The following is a 22,325-nucleotide window of genomic DNA, read 5'->3' as shown; positions in this document are numbered from 1 at the left end:
TGCGCCGGTTAAAAATGAAGCTCTCCCGTCAAAATATTTTAATTCTATATTATCTATCGGCTGTAGGTCCAGGGTCCAGATACAACAGCGTCTGGGGTCAGGACCCGGACCACGGCCCGCTTGTGTTTCATAATCTCAATACACAACCTGGTATACTAGATATGCATGTCCCGTCACCGCTTTACATTTTCATTGGTTTAAACGACTACCATGGTTCCGTTATCTCAGTTCGGAGCTGCAGGGTTGATGTGTGTGCGCGAGAAGTCCTCTTATCGGCCTGAGTCAGGATTCATGACAATAACAGGGGTAAAAAAAATCTGATGCACCTTTAACTTTTATTCAACATCACAACTCCTGTAGTAGACATTTTGGTCTGAGAGAACAGCAGACTATGGATTTCTAGTAGTACGTCTCAACAGAAAAGCACTACAAGTATGAAATGACAAAAGGAGACACAAGAAGGTTAAAACATGGCTACAGGCCTGCATGCACAGAACGATGGAGTACATAGACGTGTTCTCCTCTAGGTGAGTGCTGTACAAAGCGCCAAAGCGACCATTCAAACTGTAGGCCAGTCAAAAGTCTGTGCAGGTAGCATTGTGTTCATAGAGCTGTCTGAAAACCGAGTCGTACGCACACGTCTGGTGTGCGTCACACAGTAGTGTTTGGGTAGCGTCATGAACGACTAAATCCATTCAAAAAAAGGCACAATCCCATCCTCAACAGTCACCCAGCAAAAAGCTTAGGGAAACATACAGGCTGAAGTCATCAGAAACTAAAGAACTACAAGTCCCACGGTTGCATCCAACAGAGTGCTCTGTGGATGGATGGTACAGCAGCAACTTGAGTTGCGAGAACATCAAATTCGACTGAAGTGACAGCACACAATGTGTACAAGCCTGTAAAGCAGTCTTAGGTTTCCACTGGTCCTGGGTCAGAAAACAGTCCTAAAGCATGTGTTTTTTTTTTTTAAAAACAGACAAAGCATGTTTATTTAAAACTAAAACAAAATGCACCCGACATGAGAATATCCCTCTGTTCTTTTTCTCCGTCTCTTCCCCCCTGGCATGTAATTGTGTGTTTGTGTTCACTGCATAATTGGAAAACAAATCACAGACATTTATTTTGGGGGATACAACATTGTCATGATTTCATTTTTTTTTTTTTTTTTTTTTTTTTTTTTTAAATGTTCATTTTTTCCAATTATAAGCAGCTGTAGTTGTCTCACTGTATGCAGGCTATTTCATTTCTGCGTAGAGACAGAAAGCAGGACACCACAAAAGCATTCACTGAAAACTTTGCAGCAGCATTTTAAAAGAAGAGGAGACAGAAATTGGACCAGAAACTGCCTTTTTTTTTTTTTTTTTCAAGTACTGTGTGCATCTGTATTCAATCCATTGTCGAACAGCCAGGATGTTTTACTCTCTTCCATAGGAAGGTCAAAGCGCATTCCCCCCCCCCCCCCATGTACAATTGAAACATTTTGGTCGGCTATTGAGTAAAATTCGCCAAGCTTAGATTAATTAAAAACGGGTGGGGGTGGCATTACAACTTAAAACTTAAAAAAAGTAAATAAAAACACAAACAAAATTGTCTATCCATAATTCAGCTAACAAGCTTTCTATTTAAGTACACTGGTATTTGTGAGAGATAAAATCATTTGTTATTGGTTATAAGACAATAACTGATTGTGAGTCAGTATTCGGCATGTCCCGTGTGGTGGTTTGCTGACATGAGTACAGAGAAGAAGAGACAACTTTACAAAATGATCTTTTACCTACTGAGTGATGATTATGTCCCCTCAGTGTCTGTGACAGTGTCTACCACTGGCTGACTCGCAGCTTCCTCCATGGGCTCACTCTGTTCATTGTCTACGTCCTCAGGAGAGGCGAGCTGCTCCGGTTCACTTTCGGGGAGCACAGAGTTGGGAGAGGGTTCTTCGGTGGGCTCCGGAGAGCTCTCAGGAGAGGTCTCGGGCGTAGATTCAGCCACAGTGTTATTGTCCGTCCCTGCTCCATTGACCCACTGGGGTTGGGGTGAGGACGCTCTCTCTTGTGACTCATCCTCATCCTTCCTCGGGCTTTCCTGCTCCTCCAGAGAGTGAGTCTCTTCAGGGGGGCTGGCAGCGTGTGTGAAGGCCATGGGTGAGTCTTGGGATGAGGCCTCAACCAGCGGCGAGGCTTGGCTTGGGGTCTCAGTGTCTGGAGAAGCAGTGGTTTTGGACGGGGACTGGGACGGGGACTGTGCTGGGGACTGGGACGGGGACAGGGACTGGGCCGGGGACTGAGTCTTGGGCTGGGATGGCGATTCTATTTGTGGAGGGGTCTCAGGCTGTGGCGAAGACTCGGCCTGGTTGGGAGCCTCAGTCAACGGGCTTTGCCCTTTGTCAGATGAGTGGTCGGGTGATTGGGCTAAGGGTGGTGACTGTGCCCTACATGTCTCAGATGGAGCTGGGGGTTCTGACTGGTGCTCAGGCACAGCTGCTTGGCTCTGGGATGGCGTTGGAGACTTAGTCTGAACTTGAGGCGGCGGCTGATTCGGACCCAAGAGAGACGGTTTCCCCTGAGCTTGGGGCAAGAGTGGGGACTGGAACCGTGGCTGAATCTGGGGGTTCAGTTTGAGTGGCGCCAGCAGCTTGCCTTGGTTCAGGGTCAGGTTGGGATTAAGAGTCGGAGTCGGAAGCAGAGGTGTGGGCAGAGGGAGAAGTGGTGTCCAGCCCCCGCGTTCACGCTCCCTCTCGCGGTCTCTCTCTTTGTCGCGGTCTCGGTCGCGTTCATGCTCTCTGGGGCGGTCTCTGCCTCGCTCCCGGTCTCTATCTCTTTCTCGGTCCCGATCTCGCTCTCTCTCTCTGCTGTGGCGGTTGCCGTTCATCTCCCTCCTGAAGTCAAAATCTCTTTCATCTCTGTCTCTTTGCCTGTCCCACGGGCGTCTTCGCTCGTCTAGGTCTTGATGTAGTTCGCTGTCAAAAGGTGCGGCGGCGGCACCACCACCACCACCACCACTACGGTTCCAGGGCTGTGGCCCCCCAACAGCCCCAGCATTGCCTGAAACTCCAGCTGCTGCTGTTCCTCCTGCTGTCCCAGGGCGGCTTTCAAAACGGTTGGGGAAGTTCTGCCCCGGTGTGGGCCGCTCTTCCTGGAAGCCTTTTGGACCACCAGGGGCCTGTAGGCCTCCTCGCATGCCATCTCGTTCGTCAAAGTCCCCTCTGGTCTGGTTCCAGCGGTTATCAGGAGTGAAGCCTGCAAGAGCCTGCAGACGTCCCACTAGGCTGGTTCTGGCCGGCTGAGTCCCTGGGGTCTGGAGCAGGGGAGGCCTGCCGCCTCCTCCACCTCCTGCTGCTGCTGCGCCGCCACCTCCAAGAGGCTCCCTCTGCTCTGGTGGAGGGGTCCTCAGCAGGCCTGTGCTCAGCTTTTCCATTGGAGGGAAGCGGTAGTCCTGGTCTTTGCCCTCGTCGGCTCCAGAGGAAGACTCGTCTTCTGTCTTGGACACATTCTCATTGTTCAGGTTGGGAGCCCTGTTGAAGGGGTCCAACTGAGAGAAGGGAGCCCTGGCACGGGCTTGAGCCTGGAGGGAACTCTCAAGGAGGCCAGCGGCCTGTTGGACGGGGCCCTGCTGCAGGAGTAGTGGGAAGCGGGCGGCAGCCCCGGGTTGGAGGAGGTTAGGTCGCACGTCCAGAGGCAGCAGGCCAGGCATCCTCTGACCAGTCAGACCAGCCTGATGCAGCTGGTGGGTGAGCGACGCCGTGGGGTGCATTCCAAGGAGACCCATCCCACTCCGGACTGCATTCTGCATGCCTGGGGACAAAACACAGCGAAAGAAATACATGTTAGAACCAGCTTAACAGAAATAACCTTCATAAACCCAAATATAAACACTCTAAAAACTAAATCTCTTTCATGCAGGAACATGTTGGCATTGCCTCACCTTGCAGTGTAAGCTCTGCGGCAGCGTCCATACCATCTGCAGACTGTGATGTTTTCTCATTGGTGGCCTGCTGAGTGTGGACTCCCACTGGGTTGAACACACCGGCCATGAAGCCGCCAGGGATAGCGCTGGACGGAGGGATCATAGCGCCGAATGGTGACTCCTTGACGCCGTCTTGGCTGGTTGCCACTGAAGGCTGCACTAGCGCTACAGGAGAAAACCACAAATTGAATCCAAGCCAAAAAAATATCAATCCAAAAAGCGTTCGATTGTACATTTTCAAAACTATATGCATGTTTTAGTTTTCAGGGCAGCGCGTCATAAAAACTCACAAGTGGCCGCTGAGACCATAGCTGCCGTCTGTGCAGCCTGCATGAAACCTAACGTAGAAAACGTTTCAGTGTGAGCTTATGAATTTCTGTAGGTCAGATTAATTATTCATGCGATTCTTCATGTGACCTTCATTTACCTGGCGGGGGCTGTGAGGCGTTGAAGCCGGCCCGTATGAAGGGTGGCGGCGGCCCGTAGCCTGGTGGGGGTATGCCCATGGTGACGGGGAAGCTAGGAGGCACCAAACCTACTGCACTGGGAACAGCCTGGGCCACTGGGAGCTGGATCACACAGAACATTGATCATTTATTCGCATTGAGTTAAAAAAATAAAGCACTTTCGACATAAAGCTGGGTTCAAATCTGTTAAGACTGTTCTGCTCTTTTTTTACAAACAAGAAGATGAAAACGGTGTAGTGTGCAGATTGAGACAGTACCTGTACAGGCATCATGGTGACCTGCTGGTTGTAGGTCTCAGGCTGGGTGTTAGACGCTGCTGTAGGCTCAGCTATTAATGGCTGACTTGTAGCTTCCTTAGCTGGCTCAGCATTCTTGGTTGCTTCCCACTCTGCAGAAACAAACAAACAAAGCTATCAACCATCATCCAATTCTTTGTTTGGATTTAGGGAGTTTAGCTGTAAACGTTGCGACTCAAACATTCTTTTTTTCTTTTTACAAACAATCTTTGTCATGCTTTCTTCATGCGTGTACATCCCTGCATGTCCTACTAATATCTGCATTTGGAATAAGTTAATGAGTTTCTGTTCACCATCATTAACGGTCTCCTGGTCAATGATTCCTCCCTCGGCAAAGTCGTCCAGGTCGTCCAGCTTCACCTTCTCCCAAGGTATGTAGGTGACGCCCAAGTCGACGTCCCAAAACTGCTTGTACTCCTGCTTTACCCCCTTGTTCAGAGCCCATGCAATCTGGATCACACACACACACACACACACACACACACACACACACACACACACACACACACACACACACACACACACACACACACACACACACACACACACACACACACACACACACACACGCAGCATTTTTATAAGGATCCATGTGCCTGGAGAAATAAACCGTCTCTGACGTTTCCCCGTAGGAGGTTAATGGGAAAACTACATCAGAAAAACATTGCAAGGAGAATGAGAATACAATCATTTAAATTATAAAAGATAATGTTTACCTTGATGATTTTGGAGCCAATCTTGAAGGAGCCAGTGCTGAGCTTCTGGCGGGCGCGGTACGCATCCTGTCTGTGGACCATACAGATGTAGGCACAGCCTCTGGGAGGGATCATCTGAAGGAACACACACACACACACACACACACACACACACACACACACACACACACACACACACACACACACACACACACAAAAATGTTTAAAAAGGAGAGTGTGCAAATGTCTACCATTGAGGAATGACAAAGAAATAAAAAAAAGATATAGGCGCTGTCATAGAAATATTGCAGACAAGCAGTTTAATGTAACTATATGGTAATGACGAATTTAAGGTCATATGACGATATTTTAAGATTTTCAGGTTAAAGAACTGGATAGTAACTTAATTGGGGGGGGGTGTGTACTTACATTGATTGACTCAATCTGGCCAAACTCTTCAAATAAGTTGGTGAGGTCTTGCTGAGTGGCCTTTTTGTCCACCTGGCCAACCCACAGAGTCGTGCTGCACACTAGGAACAGGTGAGAGGGGAAAACAATTATACTCCTCAGAAAAATTACTGACAGCAAACAACTACGAACATATTTCTGATGCAATAACTGTCTCTCAATAACTGCCACTTACCACTTAGAGTCTTGGATCGTATGGGAGGCAGTCCTTTCTTCTGCCGCTCCTTCTCTCGTTCCCGGGCGCGTCTCTCACTCGAGTAAGACCGCGATGACTTCCTCTTGCGGTCTCTGGAGCGGGAGCGGGACCGCTTACGGTGTTTACGTTTCCGTGAGCCGGAGCGGGACCTGGACCGTCTCCTCTTTGGAGACCTACAGAGAGAAAACACCCAAAACATTTCATGTCATCACGCCACAGGCCTGTTCCATCTGTCCTTCAGGGCAACAGGCAGCACTTTTATAAAGAGGTTAAAAGATCAAAGCTTATTCAACAGACAAGTCAGCGATACTACAAGCACATTTAAAAAAAGAAATAAGTGGAACTGACCTTGAGCGCGACCGTGAGCGTGTTCGGGAACGTGTGCTTGCGATCTTCTTCTCCTCTGCCTCAAAGATCTCCTCCTCCATACCATCTGGGCCCTCGTCCAGATCCATGTCCTAAAAAACAGACACGGTCATTACATACAAGGTAATATAAAACTGCTGTAAATATTCTAAGATACCAAGGTATAAATAAATATGATTTCCAAGTTTTGGTAATGGCCCACTGGCCCGGCATACCTGCTGTTGGTTATCTATGGTGTCATCCAGCTTGTTATCTGGCTCAGGAAGCTGCGGCTGGCTGCTGCTCTGAGCAGATGCAACTGAGTTTTCGTGGCCAAAGATTGAGTCCTGCCCTTCTATGCTCATTGCCTGGGAGGAATAAAGAGCAGTATACCCATTACGTGTCATTTATTAACAAGGCATCTACACAGGCAAGTCTAGGCATATTTATCCATAATCAAAACTATTTCATTTTTGAGAAGCAGAACCCTTGCAAATCTTGAGGTATTGTGGGAAGTTACTGCATATATGTCAGTGGCTGTATTAGTGACGGCCCTTCTGCTCAAGTATAAGCCTACTGAATGTGCAGGCAACGCTATAGGAGTTGATCTCACTGCAGATATTTATGTCATCTATTTGCACACCTGGAACATTATTTCTTTGTGAAGCATTTCAGAGTATTTACTATCCGGTAGAGTAATATAGTGCTACTTAGGTGAGAAAAACATGTATCTGTTAAATCCTGTAAAGTGCCAGTACACCACAAAACTTTGTTTGGGAAACAATGATCTCTGTGTGTGTGTGTGTGTGTGTGTGTGTGTGTACCTTCTGCTGGTGCTCTAAAAGCTGCTTCTGAAACTGTTCCAGGTTCTGCTGTTGTAGCTGCTCCGCCAGCTGATGGAAGAGGGAGCTGTTGATGGGCTCTGACACCATTGGCCTGGAAGCGGTCAACAGCTCAATTAGATCAACGAAAACACTTTGGATCACTATTAAGTTAGGGTTAGGGTGGGAGAAATATAAAACACACTGAAACTTACAACTGAGATGATGAAGAGTCCTTTTTAGACTCTTCACCGCGTTCAGAATCATTCCCAAAATCAAAAGGACCCAGAAGCTTCTGCAAGGAACACACAACATAATCGCATTAAGAGGCAGCAGTTTGACGCAAGAGATAAGAAACTTTGACTTGCCGGCTGCGGCGTTACCTTATTAAAAGAGGACACCCTCTGCTCCAGGGGGTTGAGGCTGTTGGCAGTGGCGGCGGCGGTGAGTTGAGCTGTCAGAGCTTGCAACTGCACCACCAGGCCAGCATCCAAGGCCTGCAGCAGGGACGGCTGGGGCTTCTGCTGCTGCATCTGTAGACTCTGCACCAGCTGCTGCAGCTACAACAGGTGACAACACGGAGTATTTGACACATTTCTAACACAAACTGCAGAGGCTATATGTAGGCTGGATGGTGGGTTTTTGCATGCTCGCTGACCTGCTGTCCTTGCGGACTCTGTAGGATCTGTGCAACGGCAGCCACAGTGTCTGTGTTGGTAATCTGGGAGGCCCAATCCGGCAGACCCTGGACTATGTTAGCTGGGGTAGCAGGGGTAGCCGGGGTACCTGGACACACAGAAGCAGAGGTGTCGCAGTATGAACTCTGAAGGAAGCACATTTCATAGTTGTGTCTGACCACATCATCAGTGTATGGTGATGGTGTGTGTGTGTGGCCTTTAGACAGACTGACCAGGTGTAGCGTTATTGACAGGAGCAGCACTGCTGGACATGACAGGTGTGATGCTGGGAGGAGGGATCCCCGCCGCCATGTCCAACAGAGGCTGGATGATGTCGCTCTTGAAGACTGCGTTCTTTTGCCACAGGTTCAGGACTCGCACTATCTTACTCTGCAAACAAGAGAGAAAAGATGGAAAACGCAGCTTTGACATATAATAAAAAGAAGACTGCCAGAAAGTCCAAGGCCAAAAACAGCAACAAAAGGTTAAAATGTAATTTATAGAGCAAGCGCAGTAGCGTTTTCTTTAACCCCGCCTCCCAGCCTCAGTCCATCACATGAACAGAGGAAGGAAAATAACAAAAAAAACTGATATTTCTTTCCCAACACAAGTCTCTGGGAAAGGTCCTGGTGGCAACAATGAAATAGAGTGAGGCCATTGCCAATCCCTCATCTATTGCTCAAAGCACTGGTTTAATATATATCAAGGGGTCTACTATCACAGGAGCAGGACAAGCCACAGAGGCCAGAGAGGAACACAGAGAACCTATTTAAAAAAAAAAAGGGTCTGACCTTATCATCTGAAGGGCAGCGGTAGAGCTGCTGGAACGTTGCGATGATGTTCTTGCTGAAGCGAGGGGCAAAAACATCCTTCTCCGTGCCAAACTGGTGCCGCGACTGCCTGACGATGGAGTCGACGACGTACAGCCCGGGGACCTTGTATTCTGGTTTGCACTGAGGATACAGAGACGAACAGCTGGTGTTAGGATGCTTTAATAACGGTGAAACAATGAATGTACTGTGTGGGGCCTTCTATGCATTACTTAAGTGATCAGTCTACCTATTTACAGCGCTACACTTCAAGTAGATCACAAGCAATATAAGAAATTGACTATGAACAGTGCACTCACACTGAATATATGAATTCAACAAATCATCACACTTAATGAAATGTCCAAATGTCCTGAAAAGGTTTGTGCATCGAGTGTGTTTTAACTCCCAAAATTGAGTTTAATGTTTTGTATTTACTGCACTTGACTGACGATCCTGGTTTAAAGTAGAGCTCACCTTTAGAATGAACTTCTCCACACTCTGGACAACATGCTTGTAGAACTGAAAGAGAAGCAGAGCAAAGGGAACATTTTGAGTTTGGTGACGTAAAATGAGCTGTAATATATTGGAAGAGATGGAACATCAATGTTGAAGGTAAATTGTCAATTTTGTGGATGTGTGACAGAAAGATGCAAAGAATAACCGTTCAAGTAAGAAACAAGTATGACTTTTGTAATGGGTAAGAAGTAGTATAGAAGATGTTCTTCTACACGTACAGAATAGACAGCAGGAGCAGCTTCCAGACAAATATTCAGAACAGAAAAAACTACAAACAGGAGTTCATTCCTCAAATGTTCCAGCAGCCAGTCACATAAGAGAAGTAGTCTAAGTGAGGCGTGTTCTGGTCATTGCTGCCAGTTATTTAACAGATAATCCTCATCCACATGTGGTTATGTGAACAAGTAAGAAAGGTAAAATTCACAAAATGTAATGAAACAGATCTAAAAAAGACCAGAACGTCTGACCAAAGTGATCACTTTCATTAGGCTGTCAGTCGATGCCCTCTTTAATCAAATACTCTGTAACAACATAGAGGTAGTCTGGCAGCAGGAGGTGAGGAGACAGCTGGTAGCTCTCCACATACTGGCTGCATTCATTGTTCATCACAGTTTGGCTCAGTCTCACATTATAGCCCAACCAAAGCTGTAGTTGAAGGCAGACTGGTTTCCTCTCATATTCATGGCCTACAGTGTTGTTGTGAGGTGGGACAGGAGAAAGAAAAAGGTGCACCAGGTTCAAGTTAATAAACACAAAAAAGCCAATTATAGAGTTTCTTTTTTTATGCAAAATCATCTTTCCTCGCAGTCTGGGGACCTCTGCTTAAATCTTAAACAACATGCATTTCAGTTTTATGTAGCTCATATGAATTTGGAGACGTTTGTGACTACTACTCTGAAATGACACTGCTGCGCCTCGTCTGCTACTACAAGACACAGCGTGACACAGTGTTGCCTGCAGAGCCTAAGTCTATGTCAGGACATGTAAATTCATACTATGAACAGAAGTAAATGATGACAATCACAGCCGGTCTTAATCAGTAGGTGATCCCCATAGCTCTATGGCTGTCAGGTCACCAATCCAAACATGATGCATTGTATAATCAGTGTGAACAGGAAATTAACAGGAAGCTACACACACACACACACACACAGGAAACTCTTTGAGTGGACAGTTTTGGCGATTGCCATCCTGCATCAACAGGACCCACAGAGGGGAAATCAACTTCCAGTGACTAACTGAAGTTTAAACAGTTCAATGCTTCTGATGTCACGAAGACAGAACTGATTAGAACCATTAATAGTGTTATCAAATTGATCTCATGCTATGGATGACTAACAGGCAGAGGCAGGACTGTAGAAAAGCCACTTTGCACGCTCTCAGATCTCTCACACACACACACTCTCACACACACACACACACACACACACACACACACACACACACACACACACACACACACACACACACACACACACACACACACACACACACCATAATAAGAAGAGGAATTCCTTGGTAGTTTTGCTTTTGAAATCACGCTAAAATCACATATCTGTAATCATAAAATCCACTCGTTCAAAGGTTAAGAAACATGCTACTTTGTAAATAATATTTCACAATTAAAAGCTGGCATTCCAATTATGTATTGGAGCGGAGTCACTACATTTTCCACAACACGGTCATGCAAATATTTCAGAACAAAGGGATTCTGTCCGTGGAAATAAAGAAAATAAAAAGAAGCTTCTATTTCAGGTGTCGAGTTAAAAATGAAAAGGCAGGAGGACTTAGACCTTCTACGATCAGAAGTGTGTAGCACAGGTTCAAAAATTTGGATGTATAAAAATACTCAAACTGAAGCCTCAATGGTGGGTAAGAAAAATCTCTGCTGAAGCTTTATATGTTCATAATAATAATAAAAACTGAAGTATCACATGTTTATCTTCTTCATATTGCAGTGAAAGCTGACAGTGTGCAGCCTTGATTTTGAACAGATCAAACAACATCTAAGCTGAAGTTCTAAAGTCAGCCAGCAGATGGAGTCAAAGGACAGGAGACTGAGTGGTCAGAGTTCATGGTTCTTCATCACAGGGACCATATTGACGGATCTGATCATTTCAGTTAGATAAAGAGTCACAGACTAAAGGATGGGAAACTAGAAGCAGAGGATCAGAGCGATGTGCTGCTGTCACAATCAAAGTCGGCTCTCATTAAGAGACGGTGCTGTGATGAGATGTTGTTGCGAACGCATTACAACCGTCAAACTGTTATAGATTTCCCAAAAACAAAAAGGTCTTTATGGAAACGTGTTCATCATTTCTCCAATTAATACTTAAAATAAATGTCCATATTAACACTCTGTAGCTGAAGCAATTTAAAAATAACAAGCTTTCATTTCACTCGAGGAAAACAGATGAGCTCGAGAAGAAAAAGCATGCTTATTATGAAAGTCAATAAAAGCCTCTCAATCGCTATGCGATTAAACTCAGAGCCAGCTGTGTGTCCTGTGTAAGGCGTGCAGTGACTGAACACCAGCGACAGAATGATATTGGGATTAAAAAGCGTCAGATGCACCAGTCAACGTTCTGATAAGCAGCAGCCTCGTTAAAGCCTGACATGACGTCACTGAACAGATCTGATGCTTTAAAGAACCAAACTCAAGGATAGAACTAGAGCAACATAAGCCTTAAATAAGTAGAAAGTGAACCCATTAAACACATCAGGAGTCCAAAGTAAGCCAATTATAACATATTCAACACCGGACAATATTTACAGGCTGAACATCAGAGCGTGGCGATGAAAACGGGGATTTGAAATGTGTTCATTAAAACAAGCAAATCACATTATTTTGGGTCTGAAAGTGACCCAGTGTTGTCTGGAGATGGTGTGTAAAGACTGAAGAACAGAGGAAGACCGTCCTTCTTTGTTCACTTTAAAGAGTTGTGGCTCTTTAACAGAACATCTGTAGAACTAAAACACTGCTGAGATGACTCTGAATGAAGCAAACAGCTGCTAACCAGAACCAATACTTGTGATGATAGAACAGCATTATTCTAGACTCAAAGCCCACTGGGGACGACACCACTGTCACCAAAAGCCTAGATTATGAATTGAAATGAGACATGAAATATCGGGCAACATGCCATTATGAAAGGGACATTATTGAAAGAGGGCATTTTCATACAAAACCCCCCCAAAAAATCAATAAGAAATAAACATTTCGAAATAGATTCAAAGCTTCTTTTGAGGTTTTCGAATGAAGCTTCGGCTGTCGTCGTGTTTTTATCCTCAATCTGAATGAAGTCTGATAATATTCAATTAACTTTATTGAATGAACATAACTTGGCAGCGTGGGCCTCCCTTTGTTTGGCAGTAAGCAGGAAAGCGAGAAGTTTTTCAGCATCAAATATGGATTTCAGGAGAATATTTCGTGAGGTAACAACAATTTATGAATTTTGGCAATTATGTGCATATCTCTTGTTGATATATTTTGAGCCGTACAACACTCGCACACAGCCACCATTATATAACTCTAATATAATATAACTCTACAAACAGCCTAGTTTGAGACGACTCACTACCGAGCCGGTTTGTAACCGGTAGCGACGACGTTGTCTCCACTCAGTGCGTGAGCGGAGAGACTAAACACAAGAGCCGAGGAATCGGGTGGAATATTAGCAGCTGTGTTTATGATTCTACTGGTGTGCCACTGCAGAAAAACACTGATTAATGTGGCCTAACCTTTATCTTCTAATATTCAGAAATACCGGCTTTGAAGACAACAGAACTTTAATAGACATGCAAAAAAAAAATAAAAATGTAGAAGCTGGGCAGCATTTGACAGTTGATTAAGAATTTGAATGTCAACGTTATGAATGAAGCGTCAAACTATTCTGTGCAGATCTCGAAAATAATGAGTTTAGTTTTGATCATTTCTTAACACTGTGCAAAGTTGGAGTTCAGGACTTTATAAAGATGATCGCTGCAGACTTAAAGTTAAGGTTCCAAAAATAGTAAATTAGGTCAGAAAAAGACTAATTTCTCGAGCTGAATTTGCATTCCATGATATCAATATATATCACATTGTTTGATGAGATACCAATAATGTCATTGTAAACGTGGCCGTAGAGTAAATGAATGGAAATCAAGAATTGAGATGCATCCAGAATAATTTTCAAAATAAAATCCAGCCGTCAGATTCCATGACTTTAAACCCTCTGTAGACTAATCTAGCATATTGTGGACCCTGATAACCTGAGCAAAGGTTAAAACAAACGTTGTGATATTAACTCATTTTAAAGTATGTTCAACAAGTCATTATGAAAAATAACATATTCAGCAAAGTCTTCACCATAAGAACACATGGACTACCTAATACAAACTCTTGGTTAGTTAAATTTAAGTGACTTATGATGAGAAAAAAAAGCATGATCTAGACACAGCACAGGTAACAGAAGGCCAGATTACATCATTTCACTGGTGGGATTCTCTCTATTCTCAAGATTGGGCCACACTGTGATGGGATTTTACTTTATTTTATGTTAAACCCAAGGCACTACTTTCAGTTTAAACAGCTAGAGATTATACAACTGACATTAGGTTGAAAGAAATTGGCAAAAAGCCCCGATAGGAGAAGGACTGCTACAAAATAATCAGGAAATCCTTTGTAACAAAATAAACTTTGCATCTCCTGTGCCGAGTGGAACAAAGACATGAAACGGTAAGCGTGTTTCAGGACTCATCACAGGCCGCTTTGATAACAGAGACACACGTTTGAAGTTCTGCCAGCGTGACGGTGTGCAGTTTATATCCATTCCAATGTTTCATGACTTCATTCTCAAGTTACGTTCTTGTTGTCTCAACAACTCCACCACCAGTCAGACTATTTCATGTCTTCTGTGAGAAGATGTCTATCTATACAAAAGGCTCTTGTTGGTTACAGTGCTGGCTTTAAAGATTGGTAATCTTGAGAAACTAGAGTTAGATATAAAAACTGAAAAACTCAGCCCAGCATTTCTAACTCTTTTCCAATGAAAGTAGCGAGCAGCACGAGCTCCAAAAGTCGCTAAATCTAGCAAAAGTCGCCAAGTCGGCTTTTAGGCCTCCCTTCAAAGCCACTCCCCCAAATCATCTTCATGAAACAACAAACATGGCTATTGTTTGGTGCTCCCAGCTGTTAAGCTAGCAGCTCGTTGAAGACTCTGCTGACACGCAAAGAGTGCACGAGCAGAGTGCACGAGCAGAGTGCACGTGACAGGCAGCCTAACTACCAACTACACATCTAATTGTACTTTACTACAGTACACATGATCTAATACTAATAGTGTAATATGATTCACTATTAAGTTAAAGTCCAGCATTCCAAAAAATACTGAAGTAAAAGTATGTAAGTATATTAAGAAAATGTAAGAAAAGTAAAAGTACAATATTTTCCCATGAAATGTAGCAAAGTAAATGTAGAAAAGTAGCATCAAAATTGTACTCAAGTGCAGTACTTCAGTACATTTACTTAGTTATGTTCCACCACTGATTAATAATACACCACGACTAAATCATGTGCGGCAATCAATGGAAAGAATGTATAGAGTCCAACAAAGCACGGTGAACGAGACGAGGTCAGTGATTAAAGATGAGTCTTATTTTCTCTTTTGAATATCAAAATGTCAAATTGAGAGCATCTCTGCTCAGGTACACATTACTCCACTGTATATTAGCAGAGCACACAGTTGACGCTGCTATGGTAATGTCAAGTAGAGGCCTTTATGTGCATTTCTTATCATATTACATTACTCAGTCAAATTGATGGAATAATTTGGCAGAATACTGGAATACCAAAATAATGAATAGCTGCCATCCCAGGGTTTCCTCCGGTGAACTACGAGCCTCATCGTACATTAACGTGGGGATAACGTTTACTGTAGATTTAATAAAGATGGAGTTTGATGGACACATTGTGCTCCATTCATCAAGTATCGAGCAGGAGAGTCCCTTTAACAATCTACATAAATAATGAAACAAAGACAACTGATCCTAGATGAGCTCTCATACGCTGACACTTGATGAATGCTTGTTATCAAAAGGTATCAAACCAAAAATAAAAAGTGACTGAATATGATAGAAATTCCACTTGATTGGTAGAGAATTGTGGCATTTGGCAAATGCACAAACTACTCAGGAAGCAACAAGTATAAATCCCAAATATAAATCATTCAATTTAAACAAGACGTCAGGACTGAGGACTGCAGAAAAGAGGGAACGATGCAAACAATTCAGGTCCGACAGCCAGCAGCACACAGACATGGCCCAACACGTCTAGAACAATACAGACCAGTTACTATGTTGACATCATGATATAGCATGTTTTCTGGTTATTGAATAAATAAATAGTCTATATGATATAACCACATGGTGCAGCCTGTTTTTGCATACTCCTGTGTGTATTAAACACAAATGAAAAGTAGCGAGTATTTTCTCATTAAATGAAGAACTTTAGTGCAAAATGGACAAAACATTTGTAAGTGAAGTTGTAGAGAATTGTTTCCCATTAATTCTCTAGACTGTCGGTCTCGGGACTATTTCACCCGCAAGAGATTCATTATGAACCAAAACTATGTTTTTACACTTCTCATTAGTGGGGCAACCCATGTGTTGATGATTAGGATGTTTTAGTAGAGCACAGTGTAAAAACACTCACAAGTAAAAGTCCTGCTTTCAAAATGTCACTCAAGTGAAAGAAGAAATGTTTTAGTATCAAAATATCCTTAAAGTACCAAAAGTATACTCAATATATATATATAATATAATGGCCCATTTCAAATAATATACTTACAGCAGACCTACATCATTCTTATATTATAATTATTGATGAAATAATATGTTCAGCAATTACATTTTACTGGTAATGGTTGAGTTCATTTTAAGTACTTTATATGCTTAATAATTAGGCTACATACCACTTAATTAATAATACCTCATAGTTTATTAGTCGGTTTATATTTTGTATTAAGAATCTGAATCTGCAAAGTAGCCTAAATAGTAACTGATAAAATAAATGTAGTGAAGTTAAAAGTACAATATTTCCCACTGAGATGTAGTGGAGTAAAAGTATAAAGTTACATAAAATGGAAAATACTCAAGTACCTCAAAAGTGTACTCAAGTTCACTCAAGTACCGTACTCAAGTACTTGAGTACGGTAGTTACAGCAAGTAAAGAGTTAACTGTAGCCGTGTCAGCAGCTGTGCACTGACGTCACAGCGCTAACGTAAAGGTTGTTGGATGATAAAGATGTAAAAGTTAAAGATTCTGTCAGAAGAGAATCCATTCTCACGGCTGATCCTGACGGTAGAGTGCAGACTACTAATCACTATCTCCTCTGACCTGGATCCAGATGTGTTATTGGGCTGTCAATTCTGTATTCAACAGTCAGACTACTGATCCCAGGAAAAAAACATACTAATATTCTAACTGTAGTGAAATGTCCTCAGTCACAATGTACAGTGTGTAAATGCAGCGGGCCGTTTATTGCACTCCAAGAGGCGGAATGCATTTGGAAGATCACTCTCGTCTACCGTTGCCTCATCTGTAAACTAGACTATTGCTCTCCTCACTAACGCACAATGAAGGGAACTGGCGAGGCCTGCTGGGAAGAATAATGACTAAACCTTTCAAGAATGTGTGAAAGCATTTTGGATATAAGATAACAGCAGAAATGGAAAAAATGGTTGGATAAAAGGAAAGAAAATCTAAAGGCATCTGTTAGCCTGTCACTCAGGTGAGAGAGTGTGAACCAGTTCTTCAATATCATTTAGGATTAGGCTACTTGGATTACATTTGAATTAATTCACAAAATAATACATTTGTTTGTTGATAAAATCAGCATTTGAAACTGTGTCGTAAAAACACCAAAAGCGGATCAGTAGATTTGACACGGTTCTTTCTCAACATATGTGCCAATGTGAAACACACACACACACACACACACACACACACACACACACACACACACACACACACACACACACACACACACAGCCACACAGTGTGTGTGTGTGTGCAGTAGACATGAATCACTGCTACTCTGTCCAAACAAACACTCAGGCTTTATGCACCGTGACACAGACAACCCTCAGGGAATGAATTTACCATGTTAATAAACGCCGTCACAGTAATGCGATAGATACCAACACTGGCTTAGTCTTGAACGACTACCGACTGATCAAAAGATTCTGCACGGCCGACACCACGTGAAATGAATAAGGTGTAGATGTGATCTTGAGGATGAATGCCGAACTGCCGAAAACTCTTGTGTTTCGTGTTAAAGCAGCACTTCAAAGATCCAAAATCCATCCACTAATGATGGATCAAGCACCATCAATGAATATCCAGCATGAAGCAACTCAGGACCGTGTTTTGAGTCGACAACCAAGAAAAGAAAGGCGCATCAATTAGACCGCGACACAAACATTGTCGTCAGGCAATACAAAAGAGGAAAATGAACAAGATTGCACCTTCAACATCAAAGAAAATCAAGAGCACAAAGCCAACACTGACCAGCGCATGATAACCAGAGGGCTTCTCTGGGTGTGTGGGAGCAAATTAACTTTTAAATGATTTTTTTTTTTTTTTTTTTAAGTCTTCTTTCATCTTCCTTGTGAAACAACCCATACTCCTACCTAAGCTGGTATGGGACTCTCTTATCTCTTTGTAACTCTCTCCACCCCATCCTCCTGCTTCACTTTCAGTGCTTTGGGGGAGCTGGGAGAGCTGCTGAGGGAAGGGGAAACGGGAGTTATTCTCAGGCAACATGAGGCACAGCAACACCAAAAGCACAGCAGATCCTCAAGAAACACGAGTACAAACAGGATGAGCAAACACATCAGCAGAAGAGGTGTCTTTAAAGACTGGTGTCCTAGACCTGTGCTGTCAAGACCATGTTGTAATAATAACATTTATAGTAATAATAATACCAAGAAATATATATTATACATTTGGTAAGATATCTTCACTCTTAGCCTCTATTACCACAGATGGTCATAGGTACTTGGTCAGTGTTTGGTGATTTAATAGGCCCAGGTTGCAGGAAACCAGCCATTAGTGTAATGTAGTGTAAGCATAGAAGACAAATTACAGAGAGGGGTTTAAAAAAAAAAAGAGAGAAATATAGACAAATCCTGATTCTAAGGGAAAATTTAATCTTAATGTTTTAAAAACCATGTATTTAAAAGTAAATAAAAAGGGGAAAGATTTCCCAAAGATATTTTTTATTGCTGGCGAGTGCAATATAATTCTTAATTAATTCAATTCAATTTATTTCGTATAGCCCAAAATCACAAATCTGCCTCAGAGGGATTTACAATCTGTGGAGAAGCTCTTATGATGTGGGCCTATTACAATAAATCTGACTATCCTTTTAACACCCCCCCCCCTTAGATATGTTGCTTAAGACACAATATTGTGTAATAAATAAATAACTATGTGCCTACAAATGATGGGGTTACGGCTCACACACTGTGGTGTGTTTCGTTACTGACTCCGTGTGTTTGTGTCTCACATTGCTGCGTTAACTACAACGAACAAAAAGGTGAGTCAATCAAAATATCGCAATCTACAAATATTGGAATCCTAAACTGCTGACTGGTATTTTGTGTTATTATTCAATGTAACCAGTGGCAGAGGACTGAAGCTGCTGCTGCTGCGCAGACATCGTGTTAAAACACATTAACGGCGTCTAGTCGTACCGTTCTTAGCTTACAATATTTTTAAAAGCTAAGAATGGGAGAAAGAAGCACTGCAACTTGACATATCACATAAATAATAAATTGACTTGGAACACTTGAATGATGGCTCCATTCTATTTATGCTATCGGAGACATCTGAGCTTCTCTCTCAGTGAAAAGTCAACCCGTCTGCTGTGGAAGGGGCCTTGTGTTGCACATCAAGCTAATAGAATTTATACTGGGGCTGACAGAATTGGCCCAAACTTGTGTTTACGTGACATAAGGTAACGCTGGCTGTGAGGGCCAAGACTACATCATTACAGTCGATGATGAATTATTCTGTTCAGCTTCGACGAACATTATATTTGATTTTCAAATAATGAAAGTGATGTTGTGCGAGTCCCGTCATGGCAGAAAGCCACGGTAGAGCTGCTATTGTTTTTTTTACTATTTGATTATATATCAGAATATAGAATATTAGTTTAAGCCCTCAGTAGCACTCATAGTGCAAAATGTTAATTTCATTTTCTTTAGTATAAAATAAAAATACAATGTTTTGGGGATTTAGGTTATTTTCTTTACATAATTTAATGCAATTTGAAATAGTTTTTTGTCATCATAAATTTGTTTGTTATTGCATATTTTTCTACGGTTTTAATTTTAACAAGCATAGCTTATAAATGGGTTTTTTTGTGCATCAGCAGACTCCTGAATGCCTAATTTTAGATCCTCCAAACAGCATGTGAATATGAAAGACCAGCAGACATTTCAGAGACATCTGAGCCTTAATCAACAAAGAACCTTGCGTGTTGTTAGGTGTGTTTAGAAACACAATCTGAAAGGCTATGTACATTCAAGTTGATTTTGATCCTATACTAAGAGAATTGGAAACCAATGTCTACACAGAACAGAACACTGTGTTATGCAAAGAGTGGTCTAGCCGTCTGATTTTCATTTACTAAAAAAATGCAATCACAAAACTGCTAAGCCCCATACATAAGCCACTTTGTGATCCCAAACCATGTCTTCTGTAGTTAGCATGGCGTCCCGTAGGATCTCAAACCTGCTGCAGCCCTCTGCTTAATACCTCCAGCGCATATCATCCGATGTAAACATTTATTGTTATTCCGGTTGTATGGAAAATTACTCTGCTTATGGTCCGGCATAGTACGGGCGTCCCATATGGAAATTAGCAAAAACATGGACCCTTATGCATCATGCCAACATGTCTGGGCCCACTAGTTAACCCTCTCATCTTAATTCATTCCACTAACCACAATGCTTTCTCACCGCCTGCCCTAGTTTTGAGCTTACCGACTACATGCTGGCGTGATATGAGCTTCAGTCTCAAGGCTATACAGAAAACATAGACGCAATATTCAACGGTATTTATGAAAGATTATAGCCATCAGGAGTTAAAATACCTATACGAACCTTTCAGTGTTTTACAAGAATGCTTCATTTAAATGTTTGCTATCGAAAAATATTGTGCAGAGGTATTCCCAGGGTTATAAAGATGTAATAAACAATGCACTAGACTGTGTGGATGAGTTGCGTTGTTATGGCTCAAATCACCGACATAAGGAGCTTGTAAAAGTACAATGAGGGCATAATAATTTAATGTTGTTGTATAATTGAAATCGGTCCTTTAGAGTCCACATTTGCATTTTCTTCTTTGTTTCCAGGTTCACTTGAGTTTAGTCTTTTGTAATTCATCAACCACAACTTGTCCATCATTTAATAAAGTAGTATTTAGATGTCATTTGAAAGGCAGTGTCCTATTAATCAAGTAAAATACTATCCTGTAGTTTGTGGTTAAAACAGAGGTTCTATGTCTGTTCCTTTTTATTGCTTACAGTCGTCATATTTATCGCTTTAACAACAGAAACACCTTTAATAACTCGCTTCATATTCGAGATCAGTTGTGGAGCTGCTCTTTCCCCTGAGAGTAATTTTACCTAAGTTTAAATATTAAAAAACAAAAATAAAACCATGCAAGCTGGTTGGTTAAGCAAAGATATTAGAGAGTTTGAGAGCATTTCTCTTTCATGAGCATTTCTTTATTCCCCATTACCTGCCTCATCCTTCATCACTACATACTTACTTTTATAGCTTTGATTCCAGACTTGGTGATCTGGGTCATCTTGGCCTTGGAGATGGGAGGCTTGTACTCATTCAATGAGTACAGCTGGAAAAAATGACAACAGAAAACACACATTATTGTCATAACATGTTACTAGCAAGACACAACGTCAATGATCATTCAAGGCTATATTATAAGCATCTGTCTAAAATCAAAACACCTTCATTTTGGATGTTTCATAATGAGCCGATGCATTTGTTTTGGTACTATTAAAATGACCATTCGCGACGTAATTGAGGAATCCAATTCGCTTTAATTGTAAATAACTATGAGTGGATGTTGAGGTGAGCATGTGGACTGACTAACGTTGAGCCAAAGCACAGGCAGCCTTCAGTGCCAATGCAGACAAATATGTGCGCTAACAATACTAGCTTTGAGCCCTCTTGATGGCTAAAGTTAATGGTGACCATAACGCGAGCTAGCAAGCGCTACATGTCCATTAGTACTCGCGGTTAACTTAACCAGGCTACCCGGTCGTCTGACGTTATTTTAAGTGCAACTGCGACGCAACACTCATTCGGTCAGACGTACATGGCAATAATAGCCTGGCAGCGAGTGAGAGGTGTTTTTTTTCCCCTCACGTCCATGTAGCGTTGAGTCAACGCTAGTTAGCTCACCAAGTTATCTCGCAACTGAGGCGGGTTTTTGCTAACTTGTAGCTAGTAGAAAACGAAACAGTCTGTGGAAAATATCTGCTCATATACTGGCAACCGAGCACGACGTGCGTTGATACACATATTATCCTCCCAGCTATAGTCAGTGCGGTCAGCGTTAATTACCCGCTGAATAACGTCACGTTATCGCTGTATTGTTGTGCACAAACAGCGGCCTTGTGTGAGGCTACACCTCTCCTTTTCCTGCTGCTATATGCTATACGTTAGCATACCAGCTACCGCAAATGTGAATAAGACAACATTTTACTACTCTCAATGTGTTCCGAATTGTGCAATTGGTTTCAAACAAACCTCATTGTTAAAGGCTTTGACGGCCTCCATGGTGTCGCTCGCAGGTGACTGTAAATATTTACAGATATCTCCTCAATAACCGGTTAGAGACATGCATGCTCGACGCTTGGTGAGATGGAGGAGACTGCCAATATGGCGCATAACCTCAACAAGAAATATGCACAGAGCGACGACTCCTAGCGTCACCTTCGGGACACTACAAGTATACCCAAATGTCCCCTCTGCTTTTTCCTTTTTGTAT

At 42.6% G+C, this 22,325-nt stretch overlaps 1 protein-coding gene across 1 annotated transcript; it reads right to left on the bottom strand.

Moving 5' to 3' along the window:
• Positions 1-316: 316 nt before the first annotated feature.
• tiam2a (TIAM Rac1 associated GEF 2a) lies at positions 317-22,193 on the bottom strand. The gene is made up of 20 exons (XM_068721892.1): positions 22,085-22,193; positions 21,081-21,164; positions 9,218-9,262; positions 8,723-8,884; positions 8,165-8,321; positions 7,913-8,040; positions 7,638-7,814; positions 7,470-7,549; positions 7,258-7,369; positions 6,670-6,801; positions 6,437-6,546; positions 6,068-6,261; positions 5,854-5,954; positions 5,446-5,559; positions 5,023-5,179; positions 4,691-4,821; positions 4,394-4,535; positions 4,257-4,304; positions 3,925-4,131; positions 317-3,794 (listed from the first exon to the last, which is right to left on the bottom strand). The coding sequence occupies exons 1-20, from the start codon at positions 22,112-22,114 to the stop codon at positions 1,792-1,794; spliced, it is 4,314 nt and encodes a 1,437-aa protein (XP_068577993.1). The 5' UTR covers positions 22,115-22,193; the 3' UTR covers positions 317-1,791.
• Positions 22,194-22,325: the final 132 nt, after the last annotated feature.

Source organism: Cebidichthys violaceus, unplaced genomic scaffold (genome assembly GCF_023349555.1).
Source record: "Cebidichthys violaceus isolate CVI_PGR_0920_01 unplaced genomic scaffold, fCebVio1.0.p SCAF_28, whole genome shotgun sequence".
In the NCBI taxonomy this organism is placed as follows: Eukaryota; Metazoa; Chordata; class Actinopteri; order Perciformes; family Stichaeidae; genus Cebidichthys; species Cebidichthys violaceus.
This window is presented reverse-complemented; position numbering and strand designations above follow the sequence as displayed.